Here is a 27,259-nt window from a genome sequence, read left to right as displayed (position 1 = left end):
ATAGCTCGTGGCACCGCGATCAATGGCGCGCGCTATTAGCTACAGGTCCCGGCCATTGTTAAAGGTCGAGCCCGACCCGCTATTACGCGTTATAGGACGGGAGCGGACACATGACGTACCGGTACGTCATGGGTCCTTAATGGGTTAACGCACCATGATGTACATTTACGTCATGGATATGACCGCGAGCGCCACGGGACCCGCCGGTAATGGAAGACATCCGCGATCATGCCTATGTCCACCATTAACCTCTCAGATGCCGTGATCAATACAGCGGCAGTGCGGTCAGAAAAATGGATGATCGGATCACCAGCGGGGATCAGATAATCTGCAATGGCGGACGGAGGTCCCCTCACCTGAAAAATCCTCTTTCCCAATAAATAGGTAAAACGTCCGTTTTTTCCTATTATACCCCTAAAATGCGTAAAAAAAATATTAATAAACATATTTGGTGCATAATTGTCCGAACTATACAAATATAATCGATTATCCCGTACGGTGAACAGCGTAAACATATTAAAAAAAAAATTTAAAAAAAAGGTCCAAAATTGCTGCTTTTTTGTCACATCATATTGCAAAAAACATTTTTTTTAAATGTATTAAAAGTGTTATATACACAAATGTGGTATCAATAAAAACTACAGATCACGGCGCAAAATACCGCCGTTTATACGGAATATAGGTCGTCAAAATTAGGAGATTTTTATGCTTACCGTAAAATCTCTTTTTCGAAGGATCCATTGGGGGACACAGACCATGGGTATATGCTGCTGTCTTTAGGAGGCTTGACACTATGGCAACATAAAAGTCGGCTCCTCCCAGCAGGATATACCCGCCTCCAGGCCACTGAGCTAATCAGTTTTAGTCCCAGAGCAATAGGAGAAGACCGACAGGTCAAAAGAAAGACCATGAACTGTCCGAGTACCAGAAGAAAAAATAACTGAACACACCCTCGGACAGATAACCGAATAGGAACACCAGAAAAGAGTGGGAGCTGTGTCCCCCATTGGATCCTTCGAGAAAGAGATTTTACGGTAAGCATAAAAATCTCCTTTTCGCTATCGGCTCCATTGGGGGACACAGACCATGGGACGTACCAAAGCAGTCCCTTGGGTGGGCAGAGAAACAGTCAGGCAGTCGGCTGTACCACCGCCGCCTGCAGCATTTTACGCCCCCAGACTAGCATTAGCCTTAGCAAAGGTATGAACCTGGTAGAACCTCGAGAAAGTGTGCAAAGACGACCAGGTGGCCGCTTTACAAATCTGCGAGGCCGAGGCCTTGTTGTGGAGGGCCCAGGATGCCCCAACAGAACGGGTGGAATGAGTCAAAACCCAGAAGGGTGGGATCTTCCCTTTGCAGCGGTAAGCTTCCGAAATAGCAGATCAGATCCACCGAAAAATGGTGGCCTTGGAAGCAGGCTGTCCCCTACGATGACCCTCCGTAAGGACGAAAAAGGAATCGCACTGACGAAAGGAAGAGGTTACAGAGAGATAGGTCCTAACAGCCCGCACCACATCCAGTTTGTGGAGTAAACGCTCCCTGGGATGAGAAGGAGCAGGACAAAAGGACGGAAGTACAATGTCCTCATTGAGATGAAAAGCCGAAACGACCTTTGGTAAAAAGGACGGATCTGGCCGGAAAACAACCTTGTCCTGGTGAATCACCATAATAGTGGTAATCACCATAATAGCCATAAGGAACACCACTTTCCAGGAAAGGAGGCGAAGGGAAACATCCCTGAGAGGTTCAAAAGGGGGGCCCTGTAAGGCACCCAGAACTAGGTTCAAGTCCCAAGGGGGAGAAAGGGACCGATAAGGAGGGGCCGCATGTGCCACTCCTTGGAGGTAGGTCCGGACATGAGAATTGGATGCCAGAGGACGCTGAAAAAGAATGGAAAGGGCCGAAACCTGACCCTTAAGGGAGATTAGAGCCAGCCCCTGTTCCAACCCCGACTGCAAAAAGGAGAGAAGAGGGGAATGGAAAGAGTAAAAGGAGAAAAAGTCTGAGCTTCGCACCAAGGAAAATAGGACCGACCGGTACGGTGGTGAATTTTCGCAGAGGAGGGCTTGCGAGCCCTGAGCATGTTGTGAATCACTTGGGAAGAGAAACCGCGGGCCCTTAAAATCGCGGTCTCAACCGCCACGCCGTCAAATGTAGCGACTGTAAACTGGGGTGGCAAAGGGGACCCTGTGACAGTAGGTCTGGACGAAGCGGAAGGCGCAACGGAACGTCGTCCAGGAGTCTGACCACGTCGGCGTACCGCGCCCTTTGGGGCCAATCTGGAGCCACGAGAATGGCTGGGACGCCCTCCGCTTTGAGCTTCCTCAGGACCCTGGGAAGGAGAGGCAGGGGAGGGAACAGATAGGGCAGGGCAAAGCCCGACCACGGAATCACTAGGGCATCCACGGCTAGGGCCAGGGGGTCCCGGGACTTCGACACAAACGGAAGAATCTTCCGGTTGTGTTGAGACGCGAAGAGGTCCATGTCTGGAGTGCCCCAGAGGTTGCAGATCTTTGTGAATACCTCCGGATGTAGGGACCACTCGCCGGGTCAGCCGAGGACCGGCTGAGAAAATCCGCTTTCCAGTTGAGCACTCCCGGAATGTGAATCGCCGAAATGGCCGGAACCCTGAGTTCCGCCCAGAGGAGAATCTTTGTGACCTCGGCCATGGCTGCTAAGCTGCGGGTGCCGCCCTGCCGATTGATGTACGCCACGGCCGTGGCGTTGTCCGACTGGACCCGGACAGGACGGCCCTGAAGCAGGGACTCCCAATGAAGCAGACAAAGATGGATTGCCCTCAGTTCCAAGATGTTTATGGGGAGAGGGGCTTCTCAGAGAGACCAGAGGCCTTGAACTGTCCGTCCCTGAAGACACCTCCCCATCCCGACAGACTGGCATCTGGCGTGACAACCTGCCAGTGGAGGGGAAGAAATGAGCACCCCTGAGAGAGCCGGGGGTGCGGAGCCACCAGAGAAGAGACTGACAAGACCGTCGAGGGAGAACGATCTTGCGGTCGAGGGACAGAGGGGACCTGTCCCACCGGGAGAGAATCGCCAGTTGAAGAGGACGGTAATGGAACTGAGCAAAAGGCACAGCCTCTATGGCCGCCACCATCCGACCCAGGACTTCCATGCAAAGACTGATGGAGACTGGGGCCTGCGTCCGAATGGAGCGGACTCCTGACAAGAGAGCCCGTCTCTTGTCTGGCGGAAGTCGAATCCGGGCAGAGCCCGTGTCGAACTGGAGCCCCAAGACGACCAGAGACTGGGTGGGGAAAAGGACGGACTTGTCCCGGTTGACCATCCACCCGAAGCGATGTAAAGTCTGTAGAGTGAGAGTCACACTCTCCAGAGTCTGGTCTCTGGTGGGAGCCCTGATGAGGTCATCCAAGTAAGGGATTACTGAGACACCTCTGGACCATAACAGGGCAATCACAGGCGCCAGGATCTTGGTAAAGACCCGTGGAGCAGTGGCCAGGCCGAAGGAGAGAGTCACAAATTGAAAATGACCTTTCGGAACTGCGAAGCGGAGGTACCGCTGATGGCCAGAAAATATTGGAACGTGGAGGTAGGCATCCTTGATGTCCACCGAAGAAAGAAACTCCCCTTGATCCATGGACGCCACCACCGAACGGAGAGATTCCATTCGGAAATGGCAAAATTAGAAGATGTTGGTTGAGACGCTTGAGATCCAAGACTGGCCGCACAGAACCGCCTTTCTTGGGTACCACGAAAAGGTTGGAACAGAAACCTCAAAAGCGTCCCCCCGAAGGAACAGGGATAATGACTCCAAAGGGACTGGAGTGCCCCCGAAACTCCCGTGATAGAGAAGGAGATCGGGGGGACAGAAAAAAAAATTGATCCCCCGGAAGGGAGGCAAATTCGATCAGGTATCCGTTGGACACCAAGTCCCTGACGTCTCGGAAGAATAAGAGACGACCTCCCACCAGAGAAAAATCTGCGGGTGGGGGAGTCCCTTCATGTAGAAGTGGGTTTGCGGGTGCCCGATTTGGCCGCAAAACGGCCATAACGGTTGTCCGACTTTCAAGAGGGGCGCGCCCAAAAGGAGGGAACCTTTTTGTCCTGCGAAGGCGCCTGCCCAGACCCTTTATTGGGACCAAAAGTTCAAAAGGACCAGAAGGAAGAGGACTTCCTAAGGGAAGTAGCGCGAGCCTTATTCTGTGGTAATAAGGAACTCTTGCCACCCGTCGCCTTTGAGATAATCTCATCAAGGCACTTACCAAAGAGTCGGGAACCGACAAAAGGGAGCTCGGTGAGAGACTTCTTGGAGACGGCATCCGCGTCCCATGCTTTAAGCCACATGGAGCGACGGAGGGCCACTAGGTTACCAGTGGCAAAAGCAGCACAGCGGGCTGTCTGCATGGAAGCAGAACATAGAAAATCTCCAGCTTTGGAGCATTGGAGCGCTAGGTCAGACAGTTCCTCCGGGGGGGATCCTGAAAGAATACCCTGACGGAGCTGGGAAGACCAAACTGAGAGGGCCTTCGACACCCAGGCAGAGGCGAAGGCAGGAAGCAGGGAGGAATCGGCTGCATCGAAGGCAAACGTCACCAAGGTCTCTACCTTCTTGTCCGCTGGATTCTTGAATGCCGCCGCATCCGCCAGCGGCAGCGTAGTAGCCTTGGAGAGGCGAGAGACTGGTGGGTCGACCGATGGTGGAGAAGTCCACTTGGAGATGAGGTCCTTGGCGAAAGGATACCGCACTTGAACCTTCTTTGTTTTTTGAAACCTCTTGTCTGGATGCCACCAGGCGGATTCCAGAAGAGTGTAAATTCAGCGTGAGAGCTGAATACCTTGGGTGCCAGACGGGCACGATGAAAGGATACTTCTGGAGCTACGTCCGAAGTTCCTGGGTCCTCTGGATGGAAGGTGTCTCTTATGGCCGAAACCAATGAGTTCACCGTGTCAGCTGTATACGAGCGGTCCTCTGAGTCAGATGCCGATTCGGAAACCTCGTCCACAAGTTCTCCAGGTGAGTGTGACCAAATGGAGGCAGCCCTGGAGGAGGGAGACACCGACCGGGTACGCGGCTCTGGAGAGTCAGAGCGGCGACCACGGGAACGTCCTCTGGAGGAGCGACGTCTGTGACTAGTCGGAGCAGGGGGGGCGAGAGCTACGAGGGGAGCGCCCATGCCTAGCAGAAGACTCATTGGATGAGTCAGAGGATACACCCCTAGTACGCTTGTGAGAGCGGGGAGCATAGGGAGAAGGGGAGCGGGTCCCTCTGGAGGACCGACGTAGGGTGGACCTCTCCAAGGCAGTCACCACAGAACGGGAGACGTGAGCCAAGTCGGATATAGACTGGGAAAGGGAAGAAACCCATGCTGGAGGGGAGGCCGAAACCACCGGGTCTGGAAGAGCATCCGGGGTAGAAATAGCAGAGGGATCTGGGGGAGCAGTGGTGCAGGCACAACAAGTCGGTTAAGCAGAACCGGACATTTTTGAGCTACAGCTCTTACAGGTGTAATAAGTAACTAATGACCCAGTTATCTGTTTAGAGGGAGGAACAGTTCTGGGCACGGACATAGTAAAAAATGGCACAGTCCACCCAAGTCTGTGTCCCAAGGGAGCTGCTGTGAGGAGAAACTCCAGCGTGAAAGAGAGAAACGCTGGTCCAATGGCCAGAGAGGAGGTGTGCCAGCAACAAGGTCGCTGATGATTGGTGTTGTGACCCCCCTGCGCGTGCACAGCACTGATTGGGGAAGAATTCGCACCCTTTGGCTGCCCTGGGTGGGCGGAGCTAAAGCGCACCAGGCCGCCAAAGTAATAATAGCTTAGTCCCTAATGGCAGTCACCGCTGCCGAAGTAAAAGTCCTTCCCAGCAGAGAAAGGCGCCGGGCGGCTGGGCAGAGAAGCGCCCACAGAGAGAAGGAAAGACATGTCGCGGCTGTCTTCTGCAACTAGGTACCGTGCACCAAACACTGCCTCACATACACAATATGCCTGCCACTGCTCGGCCCCAGCATAATAAAGTTCCCCCCCATAGAAATAAAAGAGGGAAGATCCCTCCTGGCCGGACCCATGCATCTCTATATAAAAAGAGTGGGACAAAACTAGGGGTCTCCAGATGTTGCGAATCTACCACCAAAGGAAGCAAAGGAGGATACTCACCTAGTCAGAAGAACTTACCTAATGAAGTCTTCTGATGGAGTATTCAGTCAGCATTTGTCACTTGCATTAGGGCTGGGCGGTATACCGGTTCATACCGAATTTTTTGGGCTGCACAATATGAATTTTCCCCCATACCGCAATACTGTTTGGGCCCCTCCCCCTCAGGAATGTATTATCAACCGAGCGCAGCGCTGTCCCCACATCGGGGAACTAATCCTATGTGACCCGCCAGCGCTGTTCAGCCCCCCAAATTAATGATCAGCCCAGTGGGGTACTACTCCCAGCCCTTCACTGGCCGGGGGCGGGACATCACTCCGGCCGGTGATAGGCTGACGGCTGTCCGACGTTCTCCGTCCCCAGCATGTGGCCGACGTAGGCGAGTTTAAAGTTTATTTTATGTATCTTTTGCAGCCCGGGCATAGAGATACAGCGTACAGCAGTGGTCTCCAACCTGCGGACATCCAGCTGTTGCAAAACTACAACTCCCAGCATGTCCGGACAGCCGTTGGCTGTCGGGGCATGCTGGGAGTTGTAGTTTTAAAAAAAACTGAAGGTCCGCAGGTTGGAGACCACTGGCGTACAGTGAGTTCCATCACCGGCGGCCCACGACAAAGAGGGGGAGGGCAGTGCTTGAAGGTGACATCTGTGAGTAGTACCCCGCTGGGCTGATCATTAATTGGGGGGAGCAGAACAGAGCTGGCGGGTCACATGATTTGGGGGGGGTGGGGTCGCCGAACACCACACGCGGGTCACATGATTGGGGCTGGGTGAAAATACCGTTATATACCGTGGAACCGCCGTAAGTTAAAAAAATACTGTGATACACATATTTGGTCATACCGCCCAGCCCTAACTTGCATCATGCCGGCCTGCAAACAGCGAGGCAAGCAAAGAAGTAGGGGGGCCCAGACCCATGAGGTACAACCCCAGGCGCTGGCCGTTGGCGAGAGGGGGTTGACAGTACATCCACAATGCCTGTGCCCCCTCAATCGCAAATGGGGAAACAGTGAACGCTCTGTTCCTGAGTCCCCACCTGAAAAAAGGAAATAAAAAGGAACTAAAAAACGAATACGTCCCTAAACCTAGGAAAATAAAAAATATGAGACCTGGTCTGGGGAGAACCTCCTTAGACACTAAGCTAAAACTGATTAGCTCAGTGGCCTGGAGGGTGGTATATCCTACTGGGAGGAGCAGACATTTCTGTTGCCATAGTGTCAAGCCTCCTAGAGACAGCAGCATATACCCATGGTCTGTGTCCCCCAATGGAGCCGATAGAGAAAGAGGGATTTTAAACGTAGTAATTTGAATTTTTTTAAAGCGGTACAATAATAGAAAAGTATGTAATCATGGGTATCATTTTAATTGTATTGACCCGCAGAATAAAGAAAACATGTCATTTTACCATAAATTGTAGAGCGTGAAAACAAAACCTTCCAAAATTAGCAAAATTCCAGTTTCATTTCAATTTTGCTAAACAAATATTTTTTGGTTGCGCCATACATTTTAGGGTAAAATTAGAGATGTCATTACAAAGCACAACTGGTTGCGCAAAAGACAAGCCCTCATACTAGTCTGTGGATGAAAATATAAGAGTTCTGATTTTTAGAAGGCGAGGAGGAAAAAACGAAAATGCAAAAATTAAATTGGCCTGGTCCTTAAAGGGGTACTCCGGTGCTTACACATCTTATCCCCTATCCAAAGGATAGGGGATAAGATGCTTGATCGCGGGAGTCCCGCAGCTGGGGACATCCGTGATCATGCAAGCGGCACCCCGTTTGTAATCAGTCCCCGGAGCGTGTTCGCTCCGGGTCCGATTACGGTCGACCGCAGGGCCGGCGGCGTGTGACGTCACGCCCCCGCCCCGTGTGACGTCACGCTCCGCCCCTCAATGCAAGCCTACGGGAGGGGGCGTGATAGCTATCACGCCCCCTCCCGTAGGCTTGCATTGAGGGGCGGAGCGTGACGTCACACGGGGCGGGGGCGTGACGTCACACGCCCCCGGCCCTTAGGTCGACTGTAATCAGACCCGGACCGTACACGCTCCGGGGACTGATTACAAACGCGGTGCCGTGTGCATGATCACGGGTGTCCCCAGCTGCGGGACTCCCACGATCAGGCATCTTATCCCCTATCCTTTGGATAGTGGATAAGATGTGTAAGCACCGGAGTACCCCATTAACCCCTTAAGGACCCTTGACGTACGCGTACGTCATGACACCCTGGTACTTAAGGACCCATGACGTACGTGTACGTTATGGACAATTCCGGCCCCCGCCGCGCACCGGGTGGGGATCTGACCGGGATGCCTGCTGAAATCATTCAGCAGGCATCCCGTGCAAAGGCCCAGGGGGGGTCATCAGACCCCCCATGTCGGTGATCGCGGCAAATCGCAAGTTAATTTACACTTGCGATTTGCGCGATTCCGGGTCATTACGGGTCTATGGTGACCCGGAATAGAAGGGGGATCACGGGTGTCCATGACACCCACAATCCCCCTGAAGGGATAGGAGTGAGGTGGCAGGGGTGCCACCCCTCCTATCCCTGCTATTGGTGGTCTAGACGCGACCACCAATAGCAGATCGGGGGCGGGGGGGTTTACTTTCATTTTCCCCGTCCTGCCCACCCACAATAGGCGGGGCAGGACGGGGAAACCCGACAGAAACCGGCGCCGAAGATCCACTTACCGATCCGGAGGCTACGGGCGACTGAGATCGGCGGCGACGTCGTGCGGCTGGATCCTACGGAAGCCAGTGAGTTGCCTAGCGACATCTGGAGGGTACAGTCTGAGACCACTAGATAGTGGTCTCTAACTGTAGCCCTCCAGATGTTGCAAAACTACAACTCCCAGCATGCCCAGACAGCTGTTTGGGCATGCTGGAATATGTAGTTTTGCAACAGCTGGAGGGCTACAGTTTGAGACCACTATCTAATGGTCTCTAAACTGTAGCCCTCCAGATCTTGCAAAACTACAACTCCTAGCATGCCCAAACAGTTGTTTGCTGTCCGGGCATGCTGGGATTTGTAGTTATGCAAATGCAGGAGGACCACAGTTTGGAGATCACTTTGCAGTGGTCTCAAACTATAGCCCTCCAGATGTTGCAAAACTGCAAATCCCAGAATGCCCAAACAGCTGTCTCGGCATGCTGGGAGTTGTAGTGGCGTACTTCCAACTGTTGCATAGCTACATCTCCCAGCATGCCCTTTGGTGATCAGTACATGCTGGGAGTTGAAGTTTTGCAACAGCTGGAGGCACACTGGTTGGAAAATACTGAGTTAGATAACAGAACCTAACTGAAGGTTTTCCAACCAGTGTGCCTCCAGCTGTTGCAAAACTACAACTCCCAGCATGCACGGTCTGTCAGTACATGCTGGGAGTTGTAGTTTTGAAACAGCTGGAGCTTCCCCCCCCCCCCCCCCCCCCCCATGTGAACGTACAGGGTACATTCACACAGGCAGGTTTCCAGTAAGTTTCTTGCTTCAAGGAATAAATTTTGCCGCAGCGCAAACTCCTAGCGGGAAACTCACTGTAACCCGCCAGTGCGAATGTACCCTAAAAACACTACACTACCACATAATAAAGAGTAAAACACTACATATACACCCCCTTATACTGTCCCCCCCATTAAAAATGTAAAACGTATTGTACGGCAGTGTTTCCAAAACGGAGCCTCCAGCTGTTGCAAAACAACAACTCCCAGCAATTCTGGACAGCCACTGACTGTCCAGGCATGCTGGGAGTTTAGAAACAGCTGGAGGCACCCTGTTTGGGAATCACTGGTGTAGAATAGCCCTATGTCCACCCCTATGCCATCCCTAATTTAGTCCTCAAATGCGCATGGTGCTCTCTCACTTCGGAGCCCTGTCGTATTTCAAGGAAATAGTTTAGGGCCACATATGGGGTATCTCCGTACTCGGGAGAAATTGCACTACAAATTTTGGGGGGCTTTTTCTCCTTTTACCCCTTATGAAAAGGAAAAGTTGGGGGCTACACCAGCTTGTTAGTGTAAAAAAAAAAAATGTTTACACTAACATGCTGGTGTTGCCCCATACTTTTTATTTTCACAAGCGTGTAAGGCCCCCAAAATTTGTAACGCAATTTCTCTTAAATACGGAAATACCCCATATGTGATCGTAAAATGCTCTGCGAGCGCACAACAAGGCTCAGGAGTGAGAGCGCACCATGTACATTTGAGGCCTAAATTGGTGATTTGCACAGGGGTGACCGATTTTACAGCGGTTCTGACATAAACGCAAAAAAATACCCACATGTGACCCCATTTTGGAAACTACCCCCCTCATGGAATGTAATAACGGGTACAGTGAGCATTTACGCCCCCACAGGTGTCTGACAGATTTTTGGAACAGTGGTACGTGAAAATTAAAAATGTAATTTTTCATTTGCACAGCCCACTCACTGTTCCAAAGATCCGTCAAACGCCAGTGGGGTGTAAATACTCACTGCACCCCTTATTAAATTCTGTGAGGGGTGTAGTTTCCAAAATAGGGTCACGTGGGGGGGGGGGTCCACTGTTCTGGCACCACGGGGGGCTTTGTAAACGCACACGGCCCCTGACTTCCATTCCAAACAATTTTTCAATGGCGCTCTCTCTCTTCTGAGCATTGTAGTGCGCCAGCAGAGCACTTGACGTCCACACATGGGGTATTTCCATACTCAGAAGAGATTGGGTTTGACATTTTGGGGGGCATTTTGTCCTATTACCCCTTGTAAACATTTTAAATTTGAGGGAAAACTAGCATTTTAGTAAAAAATAAAATCATTTACACAACAAACTTTCACGAAAAGTCGTCAAACACCTGTGGGGTGTTAAGGCTCACTGGACCCCTTGTTACGTGCCTTGAGGGGAGTAGTTTCCAAAATAGTATGCCATGTGGGTTTTTTTTTTTTTTTGCTGTCCTGGCACCATAGGGGCTTCCTTAATGCGACATGCCCCCCAAAAACCATTTCAGCAAATTTTGCTTATCAAAAGCTAAATGTGACTCCTTCTCTTCTGAGCATTGTAGTTTGCCCGCAAAGCATTTTACATCCTAACATGGGGTATTTCCATACTCAGAAGAGATGGGGTTACAAATGTTGGGGGTCATTTTGTCCTATTATCCCTTGTAAAAAAAATCTAAATTTGAGGGAAAACTAGCATTTTAGTGAAAAAATTAAAAATCATTTTCACATCCAAATTTAACGAAAAGTCGTCAAACACCTGTGGGGTGTTAAGGCTCACTGGACCCCTTGTTACGTGCCTTGAGGGGTGTAGTTTCCAAAATAGTATGCCATGTGTTTTTTTTTTTTTTTTTTTGCTGTTGGCACCATAGGGGCTTCCTAAATGTGGCATGTCCCCCAAAAACCATTTCAGAAAAACTCACTCTCCAAAATCCCACTGTCGCTCCGTCCCTTTTGAGCCCTCTACTGCGCCCGCCGAACACTTGACATACACATATGAGGTATTTTCTTACTCGAGAGAAATTGGGTTAAACATTTTAGGAAGATTTCTCTCCTTTAACCCCTTGTAAAAATTCAATAACTGGGTCTACAAGAACATGCGAGTGTAAAAAATGAAGATTTTGAATTTTCTCCTTCAATTTGCTGCTATTCCTGTGAAACACCTAAAGGGTTAACAAACCTTTTGAATGTCATTTTGAATACTTTGAGGGGTGCAGTTTTTATAATGGGGTCATTTGTGGGGTATTTCTAATAAGAAGGCCCTTCAAATCAAAAATGGCATATGAAGCGACCAAAAATGCGCTATTTTGGAATTTAGTATTTATTTTACGCGTACATCATCGACAGTGCAATCTATTCAGCATTATTTTTTTTAATAGTTCAGACATTTATGCACGCGGTGATACCACATCCTTTTTTTTTAATTTTTTTTACATTATTTTATTTAAAAAAATGTAAAGGGGGGGGGGGATTAAATTTTTTATTTAGGGAAGGGGTAATTATTATTATTATAATTTTATTTTATTTTTTACACTTTTTGTTACAGCTTCCATAGGGTATGTGCAGACTGCAGAGCATTGCACCCTTGTGTCTGCAGAAGACCCTAGGGTGCAATGCTCTTCAGTCTGCACATACCCCCCCATGTGTATAACAGTGTGTGTGCATATGTACATTTCTATGCCGGATGGGGGTATGTGCAGAGCATTGCACCCTTGTCTGTAGTACAGACTAGGGTGCAATGCTCTGCACATACCCCCCCATGTGTATAGCAGTGTATGTATGTACATTCTGGGGGTATGTGCAGAGCACTGCACCCTTGTCTGTAGTACAGACTAGGGTGCAATGCTCTGCACATACACCCCCCCCCCCCACCCCCATATGTATAGCAGTGTGTGTATGTACATTCCTATATAGGTGGGGGTATGTGCAGATTGCAGAGCATTGCACCCCAGTGTCTGTAGAAGACCCTAGGGTGCAATTCTCTGCAGTCTGTATAACCACCCCCCCCCTCCATGTGTGTGTATGTACATTCTGATACAGGTGGGGGGTATGTGCAGACTATAGAGCATTGCACCTTTGGATCTGTGGAAGACACTAGGGTGCAATGTTCTGCAGTGCACGTAGCCCCATGTGCAGAGGCCCTGGCTGGGAGGATAGCTAAGTCACTTACAGACCCAGCAGCAAAAGCAGTGACAGAAGTGACGATCCTCCAGAGCTGGCTACATGGCAGGGCGAGGAGACATATGAGGGGGGACAGTTAGGAGTTGAGGCTGCTGCAGGATTTTGCGGCGCTAGCGGGACCTGCAGGCATAGCGCCTGCCGAAGCAGCATCCTGACCGCCGGCATGTTTAGGATTGCGCATGCCCGCATATTTAGGATTAAGGTAAGGCCTCTCAATGCTCTGCAGACTAAACTTGGTGCGTGTCCAGAGGCAGTGGGGGAGAGGGGGGTGCCGTGAGTGACTGTGCAAGCTCCCTGCGCTCGTTCACAGGCAGTGCATGCCCGTGCTTACACACTCTCTTACTGCAGGGATCACCTATACTGGATACCAGTACACTTTACAGCCGTTATCCAGTATGTTGCAAAATCTAGACCAGTCTGTCTGGCTAAAAGACAGGCGACCACTAGTGGCGGCTATTTTGAGCTTTAATTTCAGGTGAAAATGTATTTATTTTAACAGCTGTATATTGTGAAATGGCATATTATAATGAGTCTGGCAATATATCAAAAGTTTTCAACAATGACAGTGCCTCTTTATGGCCAAAATGGGCTTGATCCTCAAGAAGTTAAATATAAAAAAAAAAATGTTAAACAACCATATTACAAAAGGACCTTAATTTTCATCAGTAAAAACATATAAAAGTTTTTGCATCTGACAGTGCCTATTTAAACCCTTTTTGTTTGTGTTGTTGAGAGGTTTATTTTAAAAACTTAGAACTATATAAAGTAATCTCTGTGTGCCCCAGAAAGTCAGCCATCCCGCTTCCTCCCTATGCATTGTCTGGCTGTAATGCCACATTTTTTTTTTATGCATTATAAAATGACTGTATATATTTAGAAAACATGAGCAATATGCATCATATGATCTTCAGTGAAAATAAGTAGTAATTAACACTATGAACTAAGGCAGGTATTTTCTGTTGGTGTGATATGTCCAATTTGCTTTTTTCCCTCCCTTTTTTGGTTTAGTTCCAATACACACAAATGGAATAAACATGTGTATAGCAAAAACGTGTTACTGCAATCCTTTTCTGTGAGAAAATCTTTATTTTCTTGAAAAATTTCAGGGGTGCCAACATTTATGGCCATGACTGTATATACATGTGGGCAAGTGACATGTCAAGTATCTGCATGTATTCCGCACAGAAAACACATTAGGAAGGCAGGAAAACCGCAACACTGGGTTCAGCAAAAAGGAGATTTTTTTTGTACTCACCTTAAAATCTCTTTCTTGTAGCCTTCATTGGGGGACACCAATACTGATGGGTATATGCTCTTGCCACAAGGAGGCGCTGAAACTAGGAAAAAAAATGTCGGCTCCTCCCTGGCAGGATATAACCGCCCACTGGAAGTGAGGAAATCAGTTTTTTCACAAAAGCAGTAAGAGAAGCCAACAAATATGTCTGAAGGACCCTAGAAAGGAATTCCGAACAAAAAAAACCCAATAACCGGAAAAGAATATCTGGACAAATACAGAAATGGGTGGGTGCGGTGTCCTCCAATGAAGGCTACAAGAAAGATTTTACTGTGAGTACAAAAAAAAAATAAAAATCTTTTCTCTGTTGCTCCTTATTGGGGGACACCTACACTGTTGGGACGTACCAAAGCAGTCCCCTAGGGTGGGAAGAACAACCAACAGCGAAAGGGGAATCAGTCCCGAGACCGAACCCACTCGCCCCTAAGGCCTGCTGACAAGAACCCAGGCCAGAGATAACCGAGGCCCAGAAGCCGAGCTCTCGGAAGATCCCTCGTCCATGGAGATGGACTGGGACACCAAAGGAAGTGACCGTCCGTGGCAGAGACTCTAAACCCCCGGTCCATAGAGGGAGGCAAGAAAGAGTCAACTAGGAAGCAAGATGGGCAGGAACCATGGAGGTAGGAAATCAACACCAAGGAACACAGAACCAGACAGGGGGTTACCCCGGCTGGAAAACAAAAATGGAAAAAAGGCACAAAAGAGAACCCTATCCAAAGTCAACCAATTCAAGAGAACATGGCGGAAAAACACCAGGGAGAGCAGCGTACAGCAGAGAAGGCAGAGACCAGAAATCCACTGGAAAAAGACAGAAACCGGTTGGTGCAGAAGATCGATGGCCTGGTGCAGAAGATCGATTATCTGAACATCTGCAGACCCAATACCCCCATCCAGGGGCCCGCAACGAGCCCCCGGGAAGTGAAACAGCTGGACAGGCGTAATCTGGATTAACAGAACGCCCTCCATCTCAAGAGAAGATGGACCCCAAAGGAGGAGATGGAAAGTAATGACGGCTAAAAAAGGAGCGGAATGCCCAGAAAAAGGACCATCCCGAAACACTGGAGCGATAGACATGGGAACTGGAGGTTCCTGAGTCACCTGGAAGATTGACCCGAAAGAATAAACGGTCAAGAAAGGAGCGGAAGACCCTGAAAAAGAGCATCCTGGAACACCGGGGAGGCCGAATCTCCTGGAAGACTTACACCCAAAGGGTAAGTAAACCCAACGACCACTAAACGCTCCAGGTGACAAACATCCGCGCCGAAACCAGAAGAGGTGCGGTACAGAAAGACCGCCCCATAAATGGGATCACGGAGAAGTCTGGGTAAGATCGCTACACATGCCCGAGACCTCAACCATCACAAAGGCCCGAAGAACAAGGAGGGCCAACCTAGAAAAGAAGACACGCCACAGAATCCCAGAAATGCTGAACTGACTGTGACACCCTACCAGGCCCCATGCAAGAATAGAGGTGCTTAACCGCTGCAGACCTGTGGAAACAGGACTACAGTAAGGCACACCACGCAGAGAGAAAGGAAGGTGGGCTCCACACGTGCAGAGGAACCACTGTATACATAGGCACACAGACATGGATACCACACAATAGTAGTGGGGTACCAAGACAGCAGATGCGAAAGAAACCGTAGAGATCCAAAAGTCCGTATGGAAGACAGGCTCAGCACCCAACGGTGTGTCAAAAGCATGCTCCTAGTAGACCAACTTGGAACTCCTAGAAAGGGGAACAGAGAGTGCTGCTGCTATAGGTGAGAAAGTCCATGGAACTTGCAGGAAATGCCCACACCCCATCTCCTAAGGGTGCTACACACAAGGACTGCTGTAGCAGACGCAAGAGATGAAGAAAGCCTATGGGGCAGGAAACATGTAGACACTATCTGAGAACAGGTATAAAGGGTCCAATGAGAGGTCCAAAGGACCCACAGAGAGACACTCCTGTTGGGACCTCATATGGAAAGTGAGGTATTCGACTGCAACCGCGGAAGCAGCAGGAATGGGGGAGGTGACCTGGTGGATTGGAAAACCATGCGGACAAAGGCCAGCTATCTGGCATAGGGACCTATGGCGCACCGGGTCCCACACACTGAAAGCAGGTCACCAGCCTTCAGCCGCGAGAATGGTAGACCTGAAGAGAGGGACCTGGTAAAGTAGGCAACCCTGTGAACCAGTGCATGGTGCATTGTATAGGGCCCGTGGAGTAACATGGGGAGACTCACATAGGACTACGCCTTAGCAGTAGGTTACCGGAACTTCCATCCGGAAGTGTATGGTAGTTGAACCGACGTAGTAGTAAGCCATGCGGACAACTATCTGACCGACTGATGTGATAATTGGGGTGGGCATACTCACCTTAGTTGCCACATACTCACCCCTTCATGGCTTCAGCCAGCTTATGGCCACGCTGCGTCATACCAGGCTAGGATAGCGGGGCGAGCAGGGGCAGTGGGGGACCCGGACCCAGGGTACAACACCTAAAGGGGCTGGTCGTTGGCGAGAGGGGGTTAACAGTACATACTCTATGTCTGTGCCCCTTTGTCGCATATGGGGGAACAGGTAGCGCCATGCTCCTGAACTCCCACCAGAAAAAGGGAAATAAAAAAAATAAAAAAATGACTAAACAGCCCTTACTAGAAAATTATTTAAAAAAAGACCAGGTCTGGGGAGCTCTCAGATCTGTGTCTTGCCTCCTACTGACACTAGCTAAAACGGATTACCTCCCTTTCCAGAGGGCGGGTATATCCTGCCAGGGAGGAGACTACTTATTTTCCTTGTGTCAGGGCCTCCTAGTGGCAAGAGCATATACCCATCAGTATAGGTGTCCCCCAATGAAGAGCGACCAAGAAAACATATTGAAATACCTGTGAAATATCTGTGACATATTTTTCCAAAGTTAGCCACCAAAGGAAGGGATTGCCCTATAAAGTATACGTTCATTGCAAAATGAAATATTAATTCAAAACCAACAGCAAGAACATGGCATTAGGACAAAACTATTACATTTTAAGACAAAAAAGCATATCTTGAATAAAAATCCATATGTAGTGAACTATTTGAAATCATGAAGAAACAAGATATAGTAACAAATCTGCGATTTTTCCAAGTTTTTTCCCTCAAGATTTAACTTCCAGCCTCTTTCTATTTCTAGTTTCATTCTATTGCAAAACTCAATTGTGTTTGTATCACTTCTGCTTAAAGGAGAACTCCAGAATATACAAATTGTCCCCCATACTGCCGGCAGTAAAAAAAATAAAGATGTACATACCTTCCTTTGCTCCTCCGGGGCCTGCGGTAACCGGCTCTGGTCTCCGCCACGATCCTCTTCCTGGTTGCCGGTGGCTGTCGAGTCATACTGCGCTCAGCCAATCACCGGCCGCAGTGAAGTCACGACTCGCCCGGCGATAGGCTGAGCGGCAGTGTGAGAACGCTTCAGGACACAAAATTCTTCACTACACCGGCACCTGCTGCCAGGGCCGAAAACGTCACACTGCCGCTCAGCCTATCGCCGGCTGAGCCGGGACTTCACTGCGGTGATTGGCTGAGTGCAGTATGACTCGCCCACCACCAGCAACCAGAAAGAGGAGCGCGGCGGAGACCGGAGCTGGTTACCGGAGGCCCCGGGGGAGCGGAGGAAGTAATGTACATCTTTATTTTTTTACTGCCGGCAGAATGGGGGACAATTTTTATATTCTGGAGTTCTAATTTAAAGGAGAACTATTATGTTGAAAAACGTATCCCCTACCCAAAGAGCAGAGGATAAATTTTAGATTGTGGTGTGTCCGTCCGCTGGTACCCAATGCCATCGCTTGCACGCGACCTCCACACGAAGCGGTGGCCGACACGCCCCCTCAATGTATCTCTATGGGAGAGTCATAGGGTTTGGCTATAAGTTCTCCTTTAAACTTGCATATCATATATATATAACCAGGTACGCGTAATCAAAAGTTGACTGAAATGCATAATTTTATTTTTGCCATCTATGCACGGGATAAAACATGCACATGCCTGCAACCTTTAACAGTAATATTCTGAGCAAAGAAATAATCAAAAGTGTGTCTACCTGCTCATCAGAGTCATCCTCCACTTGTTCCTCCCAATTCTCAGGTTGCAAATTTATGGGAGTGCTGTCAGTTTGGTGTACATGATCTTGGTGATGTGCAATGACTCCTTTCTTCGTGGTCTGCCTTTCAATCTGACTTTTGGCTTCTATATTCAAACGAGTAAGTTGAACGACAGGTTGCTTTAAACAGACTGTCTCTAGGCCACATTTCTGTTGCTCATGCTTCCTTGTAATATCTGTGCACTATGAATATGAAACACAGAAGACAGAAAATGCACAAAAAATAATTAAACTCTTACTCATTTGAATCTCTTTTATTACATCCTATTCTGTCTTATACTACAATTAAAACTAAGAATTGTTAAGTGTTATCCCCAATTACAGCTAGCGCTAACCCCCAATTATTTACCCTGGCTCCCACTGCTACAGGGGTGCCGGGAAGAGCCCGTACTAACAGGCCCGGGGCATCAAAAATGGCGCTCCTGAGTCTAGGCGGTAACAGGATGGTGTTATTTCGGCTGGGGAGGGCAAGTAACAATGGTCCTTGCCCACCCTGGTAATGTCAGGCTGCTGCTACTTGGTAGGTATCTGGGCGATAATAAAAATACAGTGAATCACATATTGAATTATTTCTGCAAAAAACACGTGGGGTTACCTATATTTTCATTCTCAGCCAGATACCAACCAAGCAGCAACGGCCTGACGTTACCAGGGTGAGCGAGGACCATTTTTACTGGCCCTCCCCAGAATAAATAACACAGGAGTGCAATTTTTGATGCTCCAGGCGTGTTGGTACTGGCTCTTTCCAACACGAAAAATAGGTTAGCACATTTAGGGGAAAAAAAACAAAACATGAGTGTATGTATACATACATATATATATATATATAGCACATTTTAACGCAGCTGCGACTTTACAATAGAACAATCACAGGAGAGGAGGTGGTATTACAAAGTGGTGTTCTGAAGTCATTTATTGGTTTTTGCTTGTGTGTGCTAAAAAAGTAGAATTTTTACGCTTACCATAAAATCTCTTTCTCGGAAGTACCATTGGGGGACACAGACTGTGGGTATATCTTGCTGCCACTAGGAGGCTGCCACTAGGCATACTAAAAGAAGTCGGCCCCTCCTGGCAGGATAGGAAAAGGTAGGATAGGAAAAGCAGTAGGAAAGGTCTGACAGAAAAGGAACCCGGCAGGTGTCTGAGGGAACCAGGCAAAAAAAGAACCAAACACAACCCCTCGGAAAGAAAAAACGAACCATAATAACTAAAACAAGGGGGTAGGTGCTGTGTCCCCCCCCCCCCAATGGATCATCCGAGAAGGAGATTTTATGGTAAGCATAAAAAAAATCTACTTTTCTCTGTCGGCTCCATTGGGGGACACAGAGACCGTGGGACGTACCAGAGCAGTCCCCGGGGTGGGAAGAGTACCCAAAACAGAATAAGGCAGAGGACAGCCACTGCTGCCTGCAACACCTTTCGACCCAAACCGGCGTCAGCGGACGCAAAAGTGTGCACCTGGAAGAACCTGGAGAAGATGTGCAAAGACGACCAAGTGGCCGCCTTGCAGACTTGCAAGGCCGAAGCCCTATTGCGTAGCGCCCAAGAGGCCCCAAGGGAACTTGTGGAATGCGCAGTCACCCGAAAGGGTGGGACCTTCCCTTCATGACGGTACAATTCCAAGATGGCGGAGTGGATCCACCGCAAAATGGTTGCCTTGGAAGCCAGAAGACCCTTGCGACGACCGTAGGGAATCACAAAGAAAGCATCACCCTGCCGAAAAGAGGGGGTGACAGAAAGATAGATCCAGACAGCGCGAACCACATCCAGACCACGGAGGGAACGTTCCTTGCCGTTGGATGAAGCCAAACAGAAGGAGGAGCGCTCTACTTGTTCACGTGAAAGGAGGAGACCACCTTGGGCAAGAAGGAGGGAGGCGGCCGAAAAACAACCTTGTGCTGGTGAAGGACCAGGAAGAGAGAGCAACAAGTGAGAGTCGCCAGCTCACAGACCCTCCTAATAGAGGTAATGAAGATGAAGAAGGTGACCTTCCAGGAAAGAATGTGAATGGAAGCATCCTGAAGAGGCTCAAACAGAGCTACCCTCAAAGCACCGAGCAACAGGTTGAGATCCCAAGGAGGTGTGGGAGATCGGTACAGCAGAGCCGCATGGGCCACACCCTGCAGTACGGATGTGAGGGTTGGAAGCCAAACACCATTGAAAGAATAGAAAGACAAAACTTATCCTTTAAGGGAGCTGGGCGCCAAACGCTGATCCAGACTGGATTGCAAGAAGGCAGGGAGGCGCGGAAAAGGAAAAGATAACTGGAGAGATGGACTGAGCCTCACACCTCCTGAAATAGGCCCACATAGTGCGGTGGTAAATTATAGCAGCGGAAGGCTTACGAGCCCGCAGCATGGTGCAAGTCATGAAGAAAACCCCTGAGCCCTCAGAACCGCGGTTTCAACCGCTACGCCGCTAAATGCAGCGGCAGTAAATTGGGATGGCAAAGAGGACCCTGGGGGAGAAGATCGGGGCGAACCGGATGACGCAGAGGTATGTCGGCGAATTACGCGCATCTGGGGCCACCAGAAAGGCGGGAACGCCCTCCTCCTTCAGTTTCCTCAGAACCCTGGGCAGGAGAGGCAGAGGGGGGAAAGAGGTAGGGAAGACTGAAGGACGACCATGGAATTACGAGCGCGTCCACTGCCAGAGGGTCGCGTGACTTTGCTACAAAGCAGGGAACCTGTCTGTTGTGGTGAGACGCGGAGAGATCCACGTCTGGGGTCCCCCCAAAGAGCGCAGATCTGCGCAAACGCTTCCAGATGCTACCGTTGGTCCGGTACCAGCCTCACCTGCTTCCTGGGGACGGGAACATCGGAGAGCCGTTAGCCTATCACCGGCCGCAGCGATGTTCCGCCTCGGCCGGTGATAGGCTGAGCACACTGTCATGTAAGAAGCAGGCTTCTTACATGACAGTGCGCTCAACCTATCACCGGTCGAGGCGGAACATCGCTGCGGCCGGTGATAGGCTAACAGCTCTCCGATGTTCCCGTACCCAGGAAGCAGGTGAGGCCGGTACCGGACCAACGGGAGGTGAGTTAAAGTTTATTTTGTTTATCTTTTGCAGCTCGGGCATAGGGATACAGCATATAGCGTAGAGCTCCAGCGCCCACAACAAACAGGAGGACGAGGAGGGCAGCGCTTGTGGGTGATATGTGAGTATTTACCCCGATGGGTACAGCGCAGCGCTGGGCTGATAATTAATTGGGGGGGGCAGAACAGCGCTTGCGGGTCACATGATTAGTTCCCCGACGTGGGGACAGCGCAGCGCTGATAATTCATTCATTCCCGAGGGGGAGTGGCTAAACCGGTATTGCGGTATGGGTTAAAATTCAATCGTGCAGGAAAAAAAATTCGGTATTCGGTTTGAACCGGTATACCGGCCAGCCCTAGGTCCAACATCCACAAGTGGGGGTTGTGCTTACAGCCCAACACTGTGCAGGATGTTTGGCATTTGCCAGAGAACAACAAGATTGACAAATTCACCACTGGCACCCTGTGCTCTTCAAATTAAAGCAGATTCACATGTGACAGACGTGAGAGTTTGGAGACACAGTGGAGAACGTTCTGCTGCCTGCAATCCTTCAGCATGACAAGGTTTGGCAGTGGGTCAGTAATGGTGTGGAGTGGAATTTCTTAGGGGGGCCGAACAGCCCTCTATGTGCTTGCCAGAGGTAGCCTGACTGCCATTAGGTACCGAGATGAGATCCTCAGACCCCTTGTTAGACCATATGCTAGTGCGGTTGGCCCTGGGTTCTTCCTAATGCAAGACAATGCTAGACCTCCTGTGGCTGAGTGTGTCAGCAGTTCCTGCAAGAGAAAGGCATTGATACTATGGACTGGTCCGCCCGTTCCCCAGACCTGAATCCGACTGAGCACATCTGGGACATCATGTCTCACTCCATCCACCAACACCACGTTGCACCACAGACTGTCCAGGAGTTGGCGGATGATTTAATCCAGGTCTGGGAGGACATCCCTCAGGAGACCATCCGCCACCTCATCAGGAGCATGCCCAGGGGTTGTAGGGAGGTCATATGGGCACATGGAGGTCACACACACTACTGAGCCTCATTTTGACTTGTTTTAAAGGACATTACATCAAAGTTGAATCAGCATGTAGTGTGGTTTTCCACTTTGATTTTGAGTGTGACTCCATATCCAGACCTCCATGGGTTGATAAATTTGATTTCCAGAGATACTTTTGTGATTTTGTTGTCAGCACATTCAACTATTTAAAGAAGAAAGTATTTCATAAGATTAGTTCATTCATTCAGATCTAGGATGGGTTATCTTCGTGTTCTTATTTTTTGAGCAGTTTAGATATGTATCGGCAGATAAGAACCATTTGGCCCAACTAGTCTGCCCAATAATCTGAATCATATCAATAGTCCCTGGCCCCATCTTATATGAAGGATAGCCTTATGCCTATCCCATGCACGCTTAAACTTCTTCACTGTAGCTATTACTTCTCCAGGAAGGCTATTCCATGCATCCACTACTCTCTCAGTAAAGTAATAATTCCTGATATTACTGCAGAAACCTTTGCCCCTCTAATTTAAAACTATGTCCTCTTGTTGTAGTTTTTCTTCTTTTAAATATGCTCTCCTCTTTTACCGTGTTGATACCCTTTATGTATATAAAAGTTTCTATCATATCCAGTCTGTCTCTTCCTTCTTCCAAGCTATATATGTTAAGGTCCTTTAACCATTCCTGATAAGTTTTATCCTACAATCCATGTACTAGTTTAGTAGCTCTTCTCTGAACTCTCTCTAGAGTATCTATATCCTTCTTGAGATACGGGCCGGCATTTATCATTGTAGGTGTAAGTGAAGCATTTTTCACAATTTTTTTTTTGTGCTGGTAATGTGTAGGACCACCACATTTATTAAATGGTCACAGAGCATTTGATACATTTTGTGCAGGTAAACGTTTTCTGAAATTTCTTCACATACACCAAAAAGCTACGCCAGGTCTGGGATGGTGTAGTTTTAGAGACTTTTCAGTGGCTTTGCGCCTTTTCACAAAAAGGCGCAGTTCATAAAACCCTTCCATATCATGTGTATTGCTAAAATCAGTGGATTCCAACTCAAAATCAGCAGAAATGTGTATACCAAAGGGTGCAAAAAAATGTGCAAATAAGCCCTGCTTGCGCCTTTTTTTGCACCCTTTCTAGACACAAAAAAACTGTCTACAAACAATGATAAATGTCGGCCACGGTTTCCAGAAGGACATTAAGAGAAACTGACAGCTGGTTCAAGTGCACTTAACCCAATACACAGGGTTATAGTGCAGGTGAACTGGATTAAAATCATGTATAACTAACTTGCAATGGAGGCAGGATCTGTTAAACCCAGAATTCCTGCCTCCCTCCTCTCTGCTCCCATATGCTTACCCACCTCATAAATATTCATGAGACCATCTTCACGCACGTGAGAGTGAGATGGGCAGGCATATCGGTTCCAAGGGGAAGAAGGCAGGAACGCTGGGTATGCTGGGTCCCGCCTCCATAATACAAGGCAGACGATTAACAAATTAGCAATAAAGGCTAATAAACAGTATGGGGGATATTTATCAAGGGATTTAGAGCTCTTTTTTTGCTTACAAAAGTTGCACAAAGAGTCGCATAAGCACCTAAGCAAATTTTTGTGCGACTTTAGGCTGTAAGAAAAAAGCTGCAAAAGTGAATTTTAATTTTTCACCTTGCAGTTGTTAGGGTTTCTCAAAGGCAAAAGTTGCACAACGCTCCAAAATACCGTAAATGTAAGCCAGCCCGGACATGGCTTACAAAAAGGCTTTGGAGAGCAAATTTTTATATTTCCTGCTAGCAGCCGTGATTACAGTTCCAGCGGGAAAGCCGGTAATTACTCAACGGTAAATTTTCCGCCGCAGCTCAAACTCCCAGTGAGAAACTCACTGTAAACCCCCGCCCGTGTGAATGTACCCTAAAAACACTACACTACACATAATAAAAAGTAAAAAACACTACACATATGAGGTCAATATAGGAGGACATGATAGAAGGTCAGGATATGACCTTACGCTGGATGGTAATTGAAGAAATAGAAGGGTGTTCAGACGAGAGTATAAAAAGAAGGTTATTACAAAGAGAAGTGTATTGGATAGAAAATAAACTCATTGAGTCTGGATGGACTAAATGAAGTTTGCAACTTCTCAGTATTTTTTGTGAACTGTATGTAAGTCAATAACATCTGATTGAATGTTGCTGCCACGATATGTCACCTGTTTGTTTTTAAATGTAAAGCATTTTTGGCTTTGATTTTAATATGAATTTCTCATTTTCAGAATTGAGTTCTCGCGAGAGATGAAGTACTATGTATTTGGTGATGGGTGCACGATAGGGTCACTTGAGAAAGGAGGCGTGTCCTCCAAAACGTCAGATGTGTCCGGCAATCACTCACCTGTCTACCCCTTCGTGAAAGGAAGGAAGGAAAGTCAGCTCCGTAATGCCCGCTGAAGGGTGAAATCTGCACCGGACGTCTGCTGGACATTTTAGTGAGCACTGTGGGTGAGACATATTTTTGTATCTATATGCATTTGAAAAGTGGAGAACTCTCCTTATTTGTATTGCAATAATGGAAAACTAAAAAGCATTGAAAAAAGCACATATTCTTGTCAAGTGTGACTCTTTCATTTGTGGTTGCCATTAGTTACGAAGTTGGAGCCTTCGTCTATTCACACTTATAACCCAGTGCCGAACTATAAGGTTTGACTTCTTGTTCATATACGGTAGCTTGTGTTCCCCTACATTTTTCATTTTCACAAGGGAGAATAGGAAAAAGGCCGAAACCCAGGCTGGAGGGGCGGCCAAATCCACCGAAACTGAAAGAGCATCCGGAGGTACCATGGGGTCTGGGGCAGCAGAGGATCAGGCAGCGCAAGTGGGTTCAGCCGAACCAGGCATTTTGGAATTACAGGACTTACAGACAAAATGGGAAACTAATGCTCCAGTTCTCTGTTTAGAGAAAGGAACAGTTCTGGGTACGGACATAATAAAAAAGAACTCTCTCACCTGAGTCTGTGTCCCCTGTGGCATATGCTGTGAGGAGAACTCCGCTCTGAGAAGAGGGAGAAACAGGCCAGCCAATAGCCATAGAGGGGCGTGCCTGGAGCAGAGGGACTAATTGGCCTCTGTCCCAGATAATAGCGCACACGGCGCTGATTGGAGGGCGGTTCGCGCCTCCAGTAAGCTCCGGCGGCCCTGTGGGTAGAGCTATAGCGCCCCGGCCGCCGTGAAGAAGAACAGTAATGGCACCCACTCCTTGCCCCGGGCGCACGTCAGTCGCGTCTGCAGGGAAGTGAGCGGGCGATTCACATGTACGCCGGCAGCTGCCTGCTGCCAAAAACGAAAGTAAGTTGGCGCTCCATGCGCCAAACAGTACAGACGCCTCGGCTGTCAGCAGCATAGTAAGCGTTGCAGCTGACAGCCGCATAATATAAAGCGCACACACACACACACGTACATAGTAAAAATTAACCCCTTCATGCTCAAAATGCCCTTGCTCGCTCCTGCTTGAATAAAGGTAGAGCCCCAACACAGACCAGCACCTAAGGGAGAAAATATATACTCACCTCAGTCAGAAGAACTTACCTAATGGAGTCTTCTGTTAGATCTTCAGTCAGCTTTTGTTACCTGCATCACGACCCCTCAATGCAAGTCTATGGCCAAGTCACTCCCCCTCCCATAGACTTGGATTGAGGGGGCATTACTGTGACGTCACGATCCTCTGCCCTGCATCACTAGTCATCCAGCACGGAGCGAAGCTCGCTCCGTGCACTGGATGTCTGGGGTGTGCCGCAGCCGAGATCGCGGGGGTCCCCAACAGCAGGACCCCTGCGATCAGACATTTTATCCCCTATACTTTGGATAGGGGATAAGATGTCTAGGGGCGGAGTACCACTTTAAGGGCTGGTCCTGCAGGACTCCTGCTAATGGGAACTGCGGTCCTGCTGTGGAAAAAGTGTAGGAATTCCGTTCCCATGAGTTCCTGCAGGACTTGAGCCCTGCCCTTCACCCTGACAGGGTAAGTTTTGTGGATTTTTGTCAGATTTTGAGAAGAGCTGAAATAGAACACCACCAGAAAGATTCAGTATGATAACTCTAAAAATAATGAGCAAATATCCTATAACTATCATGACAAAGTTTTATTATTCTCTTGCTATAATTGGTGATGCGTCTCCCACCAATATCATGTGTACATAATATTCTTTACTTTGAGTCTACCAGCAGAATTTTTATACAGTCAAATGAATGATAACTTAAAATCTAGAGCATAACCCATGCAATGAAAGATATTACCGTAATTCGGTTTAAAAAGCCATACCTGGTGGGAGAATTGCTCACTTTGTAATGTAGTTGATCGCTTTATTTTTTTATAATCAAGCTGAGTCTCTAAGTGATGTACTTGAACCACTGGCTGCTTCCACTTACATAATTCTTCAAGTGATGCGTAAGATGTGTTCCCACTTAGGCCTTCCTGCTGGTCTGTCCTCAGTTGCTTCTTCATCACATAAATCATTTTAAAAAGGAGAAAGTCATAAAGGGAAAAAAAAAAAAAGATCGGAAATTCAACTAACACACAGCACTTTATTAATAAATTTACTTTTTCATTAATATTTAACTAATAACTGATAAGAGAACTTACTTAACTAAAGTTATATATCTAATAAGTGCAACCCCAAAATAAAAAAATATTTTAAGTTGTTTTGTGGTACTATTCCTTTTGCATTATCTACACTACTGTACTCTCAACACATTTAGAGGACCCGCTGCAGCACTATAGGAACAGGGAAAATCTTGGAGAACCCTCTAAGCCTAGTACATGTTACTCCATACCATATAAGTGTTCTGCAATGGCTGTCCAGACAAGTTGAGCACACACCAAAGGGCATGTTATTTTCCTGGCTCTGTGTTACATGACCAGGACAGACTCATTGGCACTGTACGGTGTCCATATTAGGACATCATCAGGCGTCAGACAAACCTCCATCACTCCTCAAACAAACCTACCTCAGCCCTCAACCAAACCTCTGTGTCACCT

At 48.4% G+C, this 27,259-nt stretch overlaps 1 protein-coding gene across 1 annotated transcript in view; it reads right to left on the bottom strand.

Moving 5' to 3' along the window:
* WDR76 (WD repeat domain 76) overlaps positions 1-27,259 on the bottom strand; it is a 189,504-nt gene that overhangs the window by 142,659 nt on the left and 19,586 nt on the right. The window contains exons 6-7 of the mRNA XM_056571564.1: positions 26,543-26,719; positions 18,135-18,377 (exon numbers count right to left, since the gene is read on the bottom strand). Coding sequence (XP_056427539.1) covers positions 18,135-18,377; positions 26,543-26,719 — 420 coding nt within the window. The remainder of the gene's footprint in view (positions 1-18,134; positions 18,378-26,542; positions 26,720-27,259) is intronic.

This window comes from Hyla sarda, chromosome 4 (assembly GCF_029499605.1).
Source record: "Hyla sarda isolate aHylSar1 chromosome 4, aHylSar1.hap1, whole genome shotgun sequence".
NCBI lineage: Eukaryota > Metazoa > Chordata > Amphibia > Anura > Hylidae > Hyla > Hyla sarda.
The sequence above is the reverse complement of the archived record's forward strand: the minus strand, read 5'-3'. Positions and strand labels throughout refer to the sequence as shown.